This window comes from Neurospora crassa, linkage group II (genome assembly GCF_000182925.2).
Source record: "Neurospora crassa OR74A linkage group II, whole genome shotgun sequence".
In the NCBI taxonomy this organism is placed as follows: domain Eukaryota; kingdom Fungi; phylum Ascomycota; class Sordariomycetes; order Sordariales; family Sordariaceae; genus Neurospora; species Neurospora crassa.
Genome location: NC_026502.1, coordinates 2,185,612 through 2,198,414, shown reverse-complemented (window position 1 = coordinate 2,198,414; position 12,803 = coordinate 2,185,612). Strand labels below are relative to the sequence as shown.

Below are 12,803 nucleotides of genomic sequence, written 5' to 3'. Positions count from 1 at the left end.
GTTGTTGTCTGATGTCTTGACGCGGTGACTTCCTCAAGCAACCCCCTGGCTGACATGGACCAAAACCGACTTCTTCATTAGTGTTCAAGTAGAAACAGCCCACCCCTGATTGCTCAAACCTTCCTTGCTGTTCGTACTCGGAAGGTACAGACTGACGCTGGCAGCACCGATAAAAAATAAATAAAAAAAGATTACTTCTGACTTGAGTCCTCAGCCAATCCCAGGAAGGACTGGCTGAATGGTGTAGCCTGGCTGGCCGAGGTGACCTGGAAGACAGACACTTCCTCCGGTCTACTCTTCTTCTGCAGCTCCCTCGGCATGTGCTTGAAGTGCAGGCGCATGTTCGGTTGGGATGCGAACAAGAGTCTGGGGAAGTTCTTCCTCTGAGGGCTCCTGGACACCTGCACTTGGCTTGGGTAATTTGGCTGAGGCAGGCATGTTAGTAAGGACTGGGAGGGATCGGATGCTACCAGTATGGCGTGATGATGCTTACCAGATGCCATGTTGATAGCTCTCAGCACATTATGCCAATTGCTAAGAACAAGGGCAATGGCTTCTGTTCCATCGGAAAGAGTAGCCAGCTTTTGTGCGAGTGCCTCCATCTGCGTTGCCATTGCCGCACTGAGATCGCGCAGCTCCTTGAGATTCTCCAGCTCGGCCTTCTTCTCGTTGACTCTGGCAACCAGGGCAGGAGACTGGCCCGTGGTGCTTGCGCCCATGGACGAAAAGCCTCTGGCAGGAAATGCGGACATTGTGGCTGCAGTCACGGCGTTGGTGATGGGGAAGAAGAAAAGGATGGGAGTTTATGGAGATCTACATGTGTGTTCAGGAAATGGTAGTCAAGAGCCGTTGGTCGAATCTAAGTGGTGGAAGTCCTTGAAAAGACGGACGGGAAGATGGGAGGAAAGAGCGTGCAGTCGGGTGCTGTTCCTTGTTGTGATTGCTTGCTGCTACAAAGGTGCAGGCAGGTGATGCTGTTAGTGGCCGCCGGTACCTCTACCTACCTAGTATACACTACTGCTCATAGCACCTCATGCTTGTTTTCATGGGCGGCAGGCAACACCGCAGGTCGCGGGGTCTGGACGGTGAAAGCTTCCAGTGGGCCGCGTCCCCGCTTCAGTTCAGAACTGAACCTCGTTGCTGGTCAACCCTGGACCTTGGCCAACTGCACAAGAGAACCGCGACGCTAAACCGATTTGAGAACCAGAGTAAACAAAAATGTTCGCGAAATGACACCTGGGAATTTCAGTTGTCCACCTCCGCTCCCACCCACCCAATCCACCGCACTGTTGCACGGTGCACCTGCCCAGCCTCTTCCTTCCCCAACGTAACGATCGCATTCCAAACAACAACCTGACTCAAACAGCTTTCGACACATCCACGACCATCAGTATTGGATATCTATGATAGCGACCCGGTCGAACTAATAACAACCCTTTTTGGCTGTCTTGTCCGCGAGGACGACAATGCGAAATGGCCCGCCTCAACGAACAAGCCATGTCGTCTGTCGCGTTGTCAACAGACAATCTCGAGCTCCGTATGTGTCGCGACTCCGTCTCCCTGATTGCGCCAATGCGACAACACAGCTAACCTCATCGCGTCTTGGCAGTGCGTAGGAAGTTCCTCAGACAAAACAGAGATATTGCTCGAGTCAATTCCACACAGTCACTCCGTATCCGTGGGTTGGAGAATGAATGCGCTCGTTTGCTGTCGGAAAACCTCGAACTCCGTGGTCAGGTCTTGCGCCTCGAAAAGGAGCTCCAAGACAACGCTGCGCGAAGGGTGGCCGATCATGCGCTCGAGGTCAAGGCCAAGATGGAGACGCAGTTGGCGGAACTCAGTTCGCTGCTGGCAAGCTTAGGGGAGCCGCCCTCGAAGCGGCGCCTTTCAGAAGAGAGGCGATACGCGCAGCCTCGACCGAGCGTTCACCGGAGCCCTCCCTTACGAAGAGCACGCCAGGAGGCCGACCAGGAACTACTGGCTGAGCAGGAAGGAAGGCTACCGCCGATATACGAGAACAAGACGTATGCGCGAGCCACAATGAAGTAGGTTGCTTGCAGTTCCCGGTGCATGATACATTGAAGCATATGGCTGACAGCCAAGCAGCAGTGAAGAAATCCTGGCGCTGTGCATGCAGGCAGACGATTCGAATGACTCGCCAGATATCGGACCGCCGCCAGTATCTAGGTTTGTCGAGGATGATATGGTCATACCTTGTTCACCATCGCCAAACAAGAACGCCGAGGCTGAAGAAACGGAAACTACCGAGCAAGTGGAAGAGAGCCCTAGGGCTCTTCAAGTACCGCCGTCATTATCGCCGCCTAAACTGGACTACGACAGGAGACCAAACATGATCCTATTCAGCCCACCCAAAGAATCGAGAGTGGCAGAACCCTCCAAAATGTTCAGTCCCCCTCCGATGGAACCACCGAAACAGTCCACATCGGCTGTACCGAGTGAGACAATACGAGCAGGCCTCAAGCGAAAGTTGAACGGCGACAACCAAAACGAACCCAACAAGGCAACCAAGCTTCAACAAGGAAAGGAGAATGGCAATGAGACTGGGATCAAGAAAGGACTCTCTGCCCGCGACCCGCACAAGAGGAAAAGCATCAAAGAGACCGCAACGAAACCGAGAGCCCCGCTGTCAGCAAAGAGCACGAACGAGCACATTGTCTCTCCGAAGAAGCCGGCGAAGCCCCACCAAGTGGCCGACGATTTTAAGCCGGTGAAGGTGCACAAGGCGTCAAAGGGTAAAGAGAAAGTCGACCTGCCCGCTCCGGACAAGAAGTCAGCAGTAGAAGAAACGCAAGGAAATTCTACGTCGGCATTCACGAAAGTCGAGATCCTCCCGCCGGCTCTGGAACCTACTCCTGAAGTTGCAGAGATTCCTGAAACCGATATTCTGATCACACCTGGAACACCAGAGCGCGCCTCTGAAAGCACTGTTGTGACCCACGATACCCCGCCGCCAGCCCACATTTCATCCAATGGAGAGACGTCGCGGCCTAGCAGGCGTGCTAGAGCGGCTATCAGCTATACAGAGCCCAATCTGCGCGACAAGATGCGACGACCGACCAAAGAGCTCTTTGATGCCGTTTCTGGGGAGGGCAAGTTCCTACACAGGCCGACATCGCAACAGCAACAGCAGCAACGCAAGGGCGACGAGTCAGCACCGACGTCAGTTAGCAAGGTCAAGGTCGAGCCATCGCCGGCGGTGGATATAAGTAGTCTGACCAGCAGTGCGCTGTTTGAAAAAGAGAAGGAGAAGGAACCACAGCCGGATGAAGGAATATTATCTCCAAACGGCATCCTCCCAAGCTCAGTAGACCTGGGAAGGAGAAGACGCGCCTCATCCTTCTCTACTGCAGCCCCTGCAATGACAATTCCTTCGGTCCAAGAACAATCAACTCTAAACCTCCCAGCCGCGGACGAGACCGATGAAAACGCCGCGGTCGAGGCTCAGATTCAGAAGGAGCTGAGTAATAGTATTACAACACGGCCCAGGGGTGGAAAGGGGAGGCAATCAATGAGCCGTTCCGTACCCACGATCCCAACAGAAAATTACGAGCACGAGGACGCACAACTCTCGACGAACTCAGCCTCGGTGGATCTTTACGACTTTGCTAGTTGTGCGTCTCCGGATAGCGCAGCACCCCAGCTAGAAGCGACTACCGGCGATGTTCCTGTTAATAAGAAGGCACCCAAAGGTTCAAGAAGAGCGTCCTCAGCTGCTTCGACCGAGACAACAGCAACAGCATCCGCAAAGCCAAGATCTTCCCGAAAAAGGGCTTCGATGCTGGTGCCGAAGAAAAGCTTGTGGGCTGAAGAGTTAGCGCAGGAGGAAGAGGATGAGGAAGATGTCGGCAATGACAGTGGCGGGTCCTTGTCCAAGGGGAGGGCCTCGAGGAGGAGAAGCATGATGCTTTGAATGGACCTTGGCAGAGCTGGGGAGCCTGAGATGGAATTGTTGTATAGTTGTTTCACACGGCACAGCGTAAGGCGTTTGGTGGTTTACAGGATATGGAGCTGAATCACACGTGGAACTGGACAAGAGCTCCCCCCATGACTGTACTTAACAAGCAAGCTAGCATGTTTGGATAGCTCAAACATGGAGAGGACATGACGCAAATGTATTTTATGACCTGTATAAGAATATTCCCCCTGATCAAGCATCAACAATGCGTTGCTGCGCGACCGTTAGCGCTGACAGCTGGCAGCGGATGCCACGACACTGGACGTTTCTTCCGTTCTGTTCGGCAGTCCTCTGCCCCACCTTTCAGTCCATGGTGGGGTGCCGTCCACTGGCGACGAAAGCGGCAGGGAGCTTGGTCCAGGTCGATTCCATCAACTTTTCGGAGGGGGTCCAGCATCCCACCTTGACCTACCTGAGGTTGACGCTGAAGCTGCCTGCCCGATCATTGAACTGGAGAACAGCAAACAACAACGGCGGCCATTCCTTCTCCAGATTTTTGCCAACCATCCTGCTTCCCCCCCGCGCATTCTGAAGCATCACCATCTGAAGACATAGTCTATACCTACCGTACAGCTTTCTTCTTTTCAGTCACCACTAAAGCAACCCATATAAATCAGGCACCATGCAGGCACCGGTCCTGGTAATGAGTATGTTCCAGCGCTCGAAGCTACCTCTTACCCCTTTTCGCACTGATATTGGGGATATCCTCACTTGTCAGCCGGCAGTAACCATGCAGCATACTGACTGACCTTACCTCCTACCCTTACAGACACCAACAGTGGTGAGAGGCAGACTGGCCGCAAGGCTCAGATGTCCAACATCGCCGCCGCCAAAACGTACAGTTCCCAGGCCCTTCCCCCCCTAATAGCGGATAAGACCGCCTTTCACCCCGCCATGGACCTTGACTGACCGCCCCCCCTCGGCTCGTAGTGTCGCTGATATCATCCGATCCTGCCTCGGCCCCAAGGCCATGCTCAAGATGCTTCTCGATCCCATGGGCGGTATCGTCCTCACCAACGACGGCCATGCTATTCTCCGCGAGATCGAAGTGTCGCACCCCGCAGCCAAGAGCATGATCGAGCTCAGCCGGACACAAGACGAAGAAGTTGGTGACGGTACCACAACAGTCATCATTCTTGGTAGGGAAATCTTTGGCTACAGCTGCGCCGCATACCGTTCACTGACAGGTGGTATTCACAAACAGCCGGCGAGATCCTCGCGCAATCCCTCCCCCAGCTCGAGCGCAACATCCACCCCGTCGTCATCATCTCGGCCTTCAAGCGCGCCCTCAAGGACGCCCTGCAGATCATCGAAGACATCTCGCTCCCGATCGACATCAACGATGATCAGGCCATGTACAAGCTCATCTCGTCCTCGATCGGCACCAAGTACGTTTCCCGATGGTCGGAACTCATGTGCGGGCTAGCGCTCAAGGCCGTGCGCACCGTGACGTGGGAGCAGGGTAATGGCAAGAAGGAGGTCGACATCAAGAGGTATGCGCGCGTGGAGAAGGTGCCGGGCGGCGAGATTGAGGACAGCAGGGTATTGGATGGCGTTATGCTCAACAAGGACATCACACACCCCAAGATGCGCCGCAGGATCGAGAACCCGCGCATCATCCTGCTCGACTGCCCGCTCGAGTACAAGAAGGGCGAGTCGCAGACCAACATTGAGATCACAAAGGAGGAGGACTGGAACCGCATTCTGGAGATTGAGGAGGAGCAGGTCAAGCAGATGTGCGAGCATATCCTTGCCTTTAACCCCGACCTTGTTATCACAGAGAAGGGTGTCTCTGGTGAGTTCGACTCCATAAATGGGAAGCGCGTATCACGTCGGTGGCAGGAAAGCTAACGATGATTTCACTCACAGATCTCGCACAACACTATCTCATGAAGGCCAACGTTACCGCGCTCAGACGTGTGCGCAAGACCGACAACAACAGAATTGCCAGGGCGACCGGCGCTACTATCGTCAACCGAGTAGAGGATCTCCAGGAATCCGACGTTGGCACTAACTGCGGCCTGTTTGAGGTCGAGAAGATTGGCGACGAGTACTTCACCTTCCTCACAAAGTGCAAGGACCCCAAGGCCTGCACCGTCCTTCTCCGCGGTCCCTCCAAGGACGTTCTCAACGAGATCGAGCGCAACCTGCAAGATGCCATGGGCGTGGCGCGCAACGTCATGTTCCACCCCAGGCTATCGCCCGGTGGTGGTGCGACCGAGATGGCCGTGTCCGTCAGGTTAACACAGCTCGCGAAGAGCATCGAGGGTGTCCAACAATGGCCGTACAAGGCCGTCGCCGAGGCCCTCGAGGTCATTCCCCGTACACTTGTCCAGAACGCCGGCAAGAGCCCCGTCCGTGTGCTCACCGATCTCCGCGCGAAGCATGCCGAGGGCAAGAATTCGTGGGGTATCAACGGCGATACTGGTGCCATTGTGGATATGAAGGATTACGGAGTCTGGGAGCCCGAGGCCATCAAGGTGCAGAGCATGAAGACTGCTATCGAGGTATGTTTGGACTTTTTTTGTCTTTTTTCTTGACGTTCAGTTTCGATGCTCTCTAACTGTCTACTAACCATCTATACAAACAGGCTGCCTGCCTCCTATTGAGAGTTGACGATATCTGCAGTGCCAGAAAGGCACAGCCAGGTGTCGGTGTCAGCTCTGGCGGCGGTGATGAGTAAATGTTATGAACGGTGCGGGTGGGTAGCCCAGGGTCTACTGAGTTATAGTCAGTCCGGCAAAAGGTGGTATGATATCCCGTTAATGATTCTTTGGTGGTCCACGCATAGCACCCATTGCATGAGCACCCCTTTATGTATATGCTAGATGGACCTTGGCATGGTAGATAAAAGGGGTTCTGAAAGGCCTGGTCGAGAGGTCTAATCCTTGTTCCGTAACCCCGAGCGTGATGCTGTCTATGCTTTCCCCCGTCGCTGATGGTTGCTCTACTCGCTTGGGTAAAATCAATACTGTCAACATCCCCCTTTAGTCGTCTTCAACGATAAGTAGCCCAGACTCCGCATTTCCGGGTACTACGGCCCCAGGAGCAGCCGCCGCCGTGGCCGAAGTAGACTTGTCCGCTTCCTTTGCGGTACTCTCCCCAGCGGTGTCGTTGCTAGTGGCTCCAGCTCCGGCTGCACGCTCCTTTGCGCCTCCCTCGTCCCCAGTCTTTGCAGTCTCTTTCTTCTCAGCCCCGTTTGCTGTCGTCACACTCCCTCCTTGACTTGCACTACCATTTCCACCTCCACCTCCACCTCCACCTTTGCCCCCCTTCCCTTTATTCTTCTTCTTGTCCCTCTTCTCCCGATTCCTCCTTGTCTTTTCCTCATCCGCCCTCTCCCTCTCCCTCTTCTTGGCTTCAAACTCCTCTCTCTCCTTCTCCTTCGCAACCTCCTCATCCATGATCCTCAGCCGTTCGTACTCCCTCCTCCGGGCAGCTTTATATACATGAAACTCGCCCGATCCCGCACCGGCGGAAGAACCCTGAACGTTGGTGACGATTTCCGGAGGGGGAGGTAGTCGAGAGGAGCCAGAAGTGGTGGAGGAGGGGAGCGGTGGGATGATGATTTCTCGGTCGGGTTTGGCGAAGAGTTGTTGTAGGTGGGAGGCTTGAAGGGAGGTGGGAGAGGAGGCGCGGAGACGCTTGGTGGGGCGGGAGGAGAGGCGGGAGGTGGAGGTTGGGATCGAGGAGGGGTCGTCGGCTGACATTTTTGCGCCTTTGTTTTGTGTTTTCTGTTGACAGTGGTCTGCGGTGGCGGCTGCGGCTGCGGCTGCGGTTGTGATGATGGTGGTGGTGGTGGTGGCTGTCGGGTGTTGCCTAGGTTGAGACGCGGCGGGTTGTTCTGGTTCGTGACGTTCTGAGGAGCGAGGCGCGCGCACGCCGTTGAGTTTGTTGCTCTCTTTTGTGGTGCGATTAAGCGCTGATTTGGTGATGACGGTGGGATCACTAAAGTTTGCTGTTGCAAATGCTGGAGGGCGTCGAGGCGGAGATGTGAAACTGGAGTTGAATTTCGGCCGGAGAATGAAGTCGCGACAACGGACTGGTCGATCGCAGCGATGGGGTTTGGTTCATTCCAGATCGACCAAATGCGACGCTGAGCTCAGCTGCAGCTGATGGGGGAGCTGGACCCGTTGGACAAGGCTACAGGGCTGATATTGGTGGTCTGTGCGCGTGGCTGTTCAGTGGCCGTTTGACCTTTGATGATTTCAAGATGCTGTCTCGATTAGAGTCCCACCTTGACAGCTACAAGCTCCAGGAATCCCGATGTCTGCAAAGTCACGCGATCAAAACCACATGCGTCAAATGATATGGCTTGGTCTAATGTGGTTTGGTGTCACGGAATGGTCATGGAACAGACGGAGAGCTAGTAGCCAAGCTTGGGGAAATTGAATCATATGTCTTCTACACGTGGTTATAACATGATTGTCACGATGTCATGGATATCGTATGTTCCCACGTCGATTGTGGTGTGCCTTTTTACAAGGCCATCTTGGAATTCATCCATCCAGCCCGTTTGTTAGCCAAAGATGGCCATGTCTGGTCATCGGTAATGTACGGTTACATACTGCAGTACATAACACGGGAAGAAGCCGCCAGGAACGAGTCCGGTTCGCTGCTGTTGGCGCCGGCTCTGTCAAAGACGCTGCAAAGTTGCGGTGACATGCGAATCCAATTGGGAAAGAACCTAACCTCTGTTGAGTGTTAACAGTTCTGATTGGCTGAAGCGTCAGAAAGACGGAGAACCCCGCGCATCCAGTCGGGCCAGAAATGGGGCGCGAAGGACTCTGGCACGTCTGGGAAAAGGCGGGAAAGGCCACTGGCATGCAAGAGATTGATAATGTATGACTCCCTGCTCTTGTCGGAACCAATCACAGTTCAGCACATCCTGGGGGCCGCCCAGCCAGCCTCTCTAGCCCCTCCTCCACCACCAGCGATCACAGTGTGCAGTGTCCATCATCCCAATACGCAGCCATTCAATAGCTAGAAAAACTCAAAGTGCGGCTGTGTACCTTACCGAAAGCGGAGAGGTGCGTATTCATGTTAGTCTTGCCCTCTGCATAGCACAAACATACTGGACCGGGAGGTGTAACACGCCAACCAAGCAGACTCAAACAAGAATTAAGACTGCCTTACAAGAGTCTTTGGGAATAAGACAGCCACGTTGTTGACAACAGCTCGACGGCATTGATCTATCTGGCTCTCTCTTGGCTCTAGCTCGCGGCCCAAAACGACAACTCATGTTTACGGGTTGCGCCATGGCTGGTGACGCATACAGTCCGGGTTCCATTGGGGCCATTTTGCTCAAGCTCTAGGTCCCCAGGAACTGCCCCTGCCCCTGGGAAGGGGCCTGGAGGATCTGCCTACCTATCCCCGCGCATATGCTACATACACGTTACGAACGCGGGACCTGCTAAGCCGTGCCTAGAAGGACTTCAGTTGCAATCCGGGGGGGCTAGAGGGGATGAGCAGGCAGTCTCTGCCTCAAAGTTCGGTTGCCTTACCTATTTACCTAGTCGACCTTGTCTCGTTTTTACTTTCTTTTCGTCTCTTCTTGTCTTTCTTCCTCCTTCATACACAGCCCTTGTACGCCAATAAATATACTTATCCCATCTGTTTCCATAGTTTTGTGGTACAAAGATATCCTTCCTAGTCCAGTCCCTCACTTTGACGGTGCCTGCGATATACAGTCAACCAGCATTGCTCTTTCCGCCACTTGTTACTCGTTTTTGACAAAAGACCTTCACGGTACGCGGTGGGGAAAAGTTAGGCACCTCGACTTTGACAACTGCTGCAGCTACCACGCAACCGCATAGTACATCCACTTATTGTTCACGTCACACTCAGTTCTCTCTTCCTTCTCGACCATGGGGAAGCCTAGACTTATCATCCTGATCAGACACGCCCAGTCTGAGGGTAACAGTACGTCGTTCACGCCTTTCGAGGCTATCTTCTCTCTCACCTGCCTCCTTGCGGCTAACACTAACATGGATCGACAGAGAACCGCGATATCCACCAAACGATTCCCGACCACCGCGTAAAGCTCACAGACGAAGGATGGCAACAAGCATACGATGCCGGCCGCCGGCTGCGTAAGCTGTTGCGCGCCGACGACACCATCCAGTTCTTCACCAGCCCCTACCGCCGCACACGCGAGACCACAGAAGGCATCTTGGCCACTTTGACCAGCGACGACCCGGAACCCAGTCCCTTCAAGCGCAACCACATTAAAGTCTACGAAGAGCCTCGCCTACGAGAGCAAGACTTTGGAAACTTTCAGCCATGTAGTGCAGAGATGGAACGCATGTGGCAGGAGCGCGCTGACTACGGTCACTTCTTCTACCGGATCCCTAATGGGGAGAGTGCCGCAGATGCATACGATCGAGTCAGTGGCTTCAACGAAAGTCTTTGGCGCCAGTTCAATGACGACGACTTCGCCAGCGTTTGCGTTCTAGGTAGGTCGAACTTTTCGAGACATGACTGTATTTGAAGAACCTGGCGGGAAGGTTAACCAAGTTTGCTACAGTTACACACGGTCTCATGTCCCGAGTCTTCCTTATGAAGTGGTACCACTTCAGTGTCGAGTACTTCGAGGATCTGCGAAATGTTAATCACTGCGAGTTTCTCATCATGCGCAAGAACGACAGTGGCAAATACATATTGGAAAACAAGTTGCGAACGTGGTCGGAGCTAAGAAAGGAGCGTGCTGCACAACAGGCTCTCTTGACCGGAGGAAAGTCCAAGCTAGACTCGGCCCCTTCCCCCACCCCGCGCATGCCTTCCGACCCGAGCGCACCGCCAGTCGAGATGCGACGGCGGTGGGGAGGCTGTCCGAACGGCTGTAACCACGACAAGAACTTCAAGATCCGCTCGACGCTTGCCGATCTGGTCAAGACCGACCACATGATTTCGAACCACGTTACCTCCACCGATATTACTGTTACCGATAGTGCGAGTGGTCATTCGACAGACGCCGATACTCCAAGTGTAGGTAGCAGCAGTAGCATTGCGCTTACAGATGGGGCCGGCCCTGCTACCGGCAAGGCTCAAGGAGTCGCCAACGCCTCTTTCAACGGTACCGCACTGCCTAATGGGCCGACGATTGCGAGCCGGAGACCGACGGCCAAACGCATTCAGTCTACTAGCAGCGGAGCCACACTGTCGCCAGCAGTGGCACACGCTGGCCCGGTCATCGACATAACCAAGGCGCGCGAAGAGGTAGTCTCGAGTCCAGACGGCACGCCATCCTTTATATCGATCGAAGATCGCCTACGAAACCATCTCAAGAGTCCCAGCGCGCCGCCCCGTCCCCATAGCCATAGCCTTCATATTGGTCGTGATGGTGGAGGCACCTACAGTGGACATAGCAGCAGCGAAACCGAGTCGTCAGAGGATGAGCGGCGCAAGAATGTTAAGGCCAAAACCCCGAGTGGCGGACTCACCCCCCATGCTGTTCGTCCAGTACCACACCGCCATCCTAGCCGGGACCAGAGCCAAATGGGCCGCGGCGCCAAAGCCAACCGTTTAGGCGATCATCCTCCCAGTAGCGATGGCGAGCATGAAGCTGATGGAGAGCACGAGCCTGACTGCGAAGAAGATGAAGAAAATAGCGGCCAGGAGCAGGAAGAGGGTGCGAGGCTTACCGAGTCAATAAAGAAGAAGCAGAGTTTAGAGAACTTGGCAGACGCGGAGAAGGAAGATAGAAGCCTGCGAGGGAGTGTGTACTAGGACTGTCTAATCCCTTACACTTTCTTCTGCACTCTGGCTGTTTTGTCTTTTTCTTTCTTCTTCCTGTTGGTCTCCAAGCACTTGGCTCTGAGAGTTTTTGTGAGTTAAAGGTACGACCTTGCTTCCATTATATGTGGCTGTGCGAGTTGGTTTTCTGTTTTGTTTCGATAAGGCGCTTTGGGGTTTCATGTACATGGCTAGCGAATTTCTCCGATCTGCGTTTCAGTTGGTTCGGGCATGATCACGAAGATCACGGGTGTCCAGGGATGAAAATGGATGGGCGAGATGTATGCAGTGAGATTGACATGAAGATACCCCCAATGTCTTGACATACTAGTACTGCTAAACCGCTGTTCATAACTTTTTTGTTTCCTTTCCTTATGAGGATTTTAATATACTCCACGAAACCCCTTGCTCGTGATCCCGTGGACGATGAACAAGAGATGAAAATCAAGTCTAAATAGATACATTCAAGTCACTGCCGGTCTCTCGAGCCTTTCCAGTTAGTGATGTTCACTTGTATACCGCTCGCTATAGTAACAATCAGCAGCCAAAAGTCTTGTCACCTACTAGGTATCGCAGTTTGCCTGTGAAACTCGTTTGCCTCTCGCCACTTCTCTATTTACTTCTCTCCTCTCTTCACTCTCTTTTCACTCTCTTATTATTTCTATTCCATACTCTTCTTTTACTCTTTCCATTCCTTCCCTCTTCACGCTTTTTCTTTTGCTCAGCGTTCACTTACCTTGATTTCTCTTTCTCTCTCTCCTTTCCCTCTTCACTTCTCTCCTTCCTTCTTCCTTTTTTCGCTTGTTCTAGTCTTTTTTTCCCTAAAAAATATCTATGGTGATAGCCAAAGACCAACCTGCGCACGGTTTGGTTTTTTTTTTTTTTTTTTTTTTTTTTTTTTTTTTTTTTTTTTTTTTTTTTTTTTCACAGTTCTAGTCTTACTCGATGCTTATGGTGCATTTCCGAACGAGTTTCGTTTGTCAACACTCACTGTCTATCTCTTTTTTTGCGCTCTAGTGACGAAACATTGGAAAGTCGCTAACTAGCTAGCTAGGTAGCTGACGGAAGTAGTCGAATGATTGAGCTGAAGCGG

The 12,803-nt window shown here is 53.3% G+C and overlaps 5 protein-coding genes across 6 annotated transcripts; 3 read left to right on the top strand and 2 right to left on the bottom strand.

Moving 5' to 3' along the window:
• Positions 1-171: 171 nt before the first annotated feature.
• Positions 172-752, bottom strand: NCU01841 (hypothetical protein; the record flags this gene model as incomplete). Its single annotated transcript, XM_951532.2, has 2 exons — positions 172-425; positions 494-752. The coding sequence occupies 2 exons, from the start codon at positions 750-752 to the stop codon at positions 292-294; spliced, it is 393 nt and encodes a 130-aa protein (XP_956625.1). The 3' UTR covers positions 172-291.
• Positions 753-1,271: 519 nt separating this feature from the next.
• Positions 1,272-4,166, top strand: NCU01842 (hypothetical protein). The gene is made up of 3 exons (XM_951533.2): positions 1,272-1,537; positions 1,610-2,045; positions 2,107-4,166. The coding sequence occupies exons 1-3, from the start codon at positions 1,474-1,476 to the stop codon at positions 3,929-3,931; spliced, it is 2,325 nt and encodes a 774-aa protein (XP_956626.1). The 5' UTR covers positions 1,272-1,473; the 3' UTR covers positions 3,932-4,166.
• Positions 4,167-4,363: 197 nt separating this feature from the next.
• NCU01843 (T-complex protein 1 subunit gamma) lies at positions 4,364-8,123 on the top strand. The gene is made up of 6 exons (XM_951534.3): positions 4,364-4,623; positions 4,746-4,812; positions 4,907-5,115; positions 5,181-5,771; positions 5,846-6,483; positions 6,567-8,123. The coding sequence occupies exons 1-6, from the start codon at positions 4,599-4,601 to the stop codon at positions 6,657-6,659; spliced, it is 1,623 nt and encodes a 540-aa protein (XP_956627.2). The 5' UTR covers positions 4,364-4,598; the 3' UTR covers positions 6,660-8,123.
• On the bottom strand, positions 6,488-8,325 carry NCU01844 (hypothetical protein). Its single transcript, XM_951535.2, has one exon. It carries the CDS (start codon positions 7,684-7,686, stop codon positions 6,964-6,966), a length of 723 nt encoding a protein of 240 aa, XP_956628.1. The 5' UTR covers positions 7,687-8,325; the 3' UTR covers positions 6,488-6,963.
• Positions 8,326-9,056: 731 nt separating this feature from the next.
• Positions 9,057-12,265, top strand: NCU01845. Of its 2 annotated transcripts, XM_011395216.1 has the most exons (4): positions 9,057-9,741; positions 9,824-9,898; positions 9,976-10,431; positions 10,503-12,265. In XM_011395216.1, the coding sequence occupies exons 2-4, from the start codon at positions 9,844-9,846 to the stop codon at positions 11,702-11,704; spliced, it is 1,713 nt and encodes a 570-aa protein (XP_011393518.1). In that variant the 5' UTR covers positions 9,057-9,741; positions 9,824-9,843; the 3' UTR covers positions 11,705-12,265. The 2 variants fall into 2 exon arrangements, with proteins under 2 accessions (XP_011393518.1, XP_011393517.1); XM_011395215.1 differs by having other exon boundaries at positions 9,057-9,898.
• The last annotated feature ends 538 nt before the right edge of the window (positions 12,266-12,803 follow it).

Bases quoted from the DNA above. Each gene is read 5' to 3' on its own strand.
- NCU01842 (XM_951533.2), top strand. From the start codon at position 1,474: ATGGCCCGCCTCAACGAACAAGCCATGTCGTCTGTCGCGTTGTCAACA. The intron at 1,538-1,609 runs GTATGTGTCGCG...GCGTCTTGGCAG, and splicing joins AACAGACAATCTCGAGCTCC to TGCGTAGGAAGTTCCTCAGA. The intron at 2,046-2,106 runs GTAGGTTGCTTG...ACAGCCAAGCAG, and splicing joins TATGCGCGAGCCACAATGAA to CAGTGAAGAAATCCTGGCGC.
- NCU01843 (XM_951534.3), top strand. From the start codon at position 4,599: ATGCAGGCACCGGTCCTGGTAATGA. The intron at 4,624-4,745 runs GTATGTTCCAGC...CTACCCTTACAG, and splicing joins GGCACCGGTCCTGGTAATGA to ACACCAACAGTGGTGAGAGG. The intron at 4,813-4,906 runs GTACAGTTCCCA...CTCGGCTCGTAG, and splicing joins AACATCGCCGCCGCCAAAAC to TGTCGCTGATATCATCCGAT.
- NCU01844 (XM_951535.2), bottom strand. From the start codon at position 7,686: ATGTCAGCCGACGACCCCTCCTCGATCCCAACCTCCACCTCCCGCCTC.
- NCU01845 (XM_011395216.1), top strand. From the start codon at position 9,844: ATGGGGAAGCCTAGACTTATCATCCTGATCAGACACGCCCAGTCTGAG. The intron at 9,899-9,975 runs GTACGTCGTTCA...ATGGATCGACAG, and splicing joins CGCCCAGTCTGAGGGTAACA to AGAACCGCGATATCCACCAA. The intron at 10,432-10,502 runs GTAGGTCGAACT...AGTTTGCTACAG, and splicing joins CGCCAGCGTTTGCGTTCTAG to TTACACACGGTCTCATGTCC.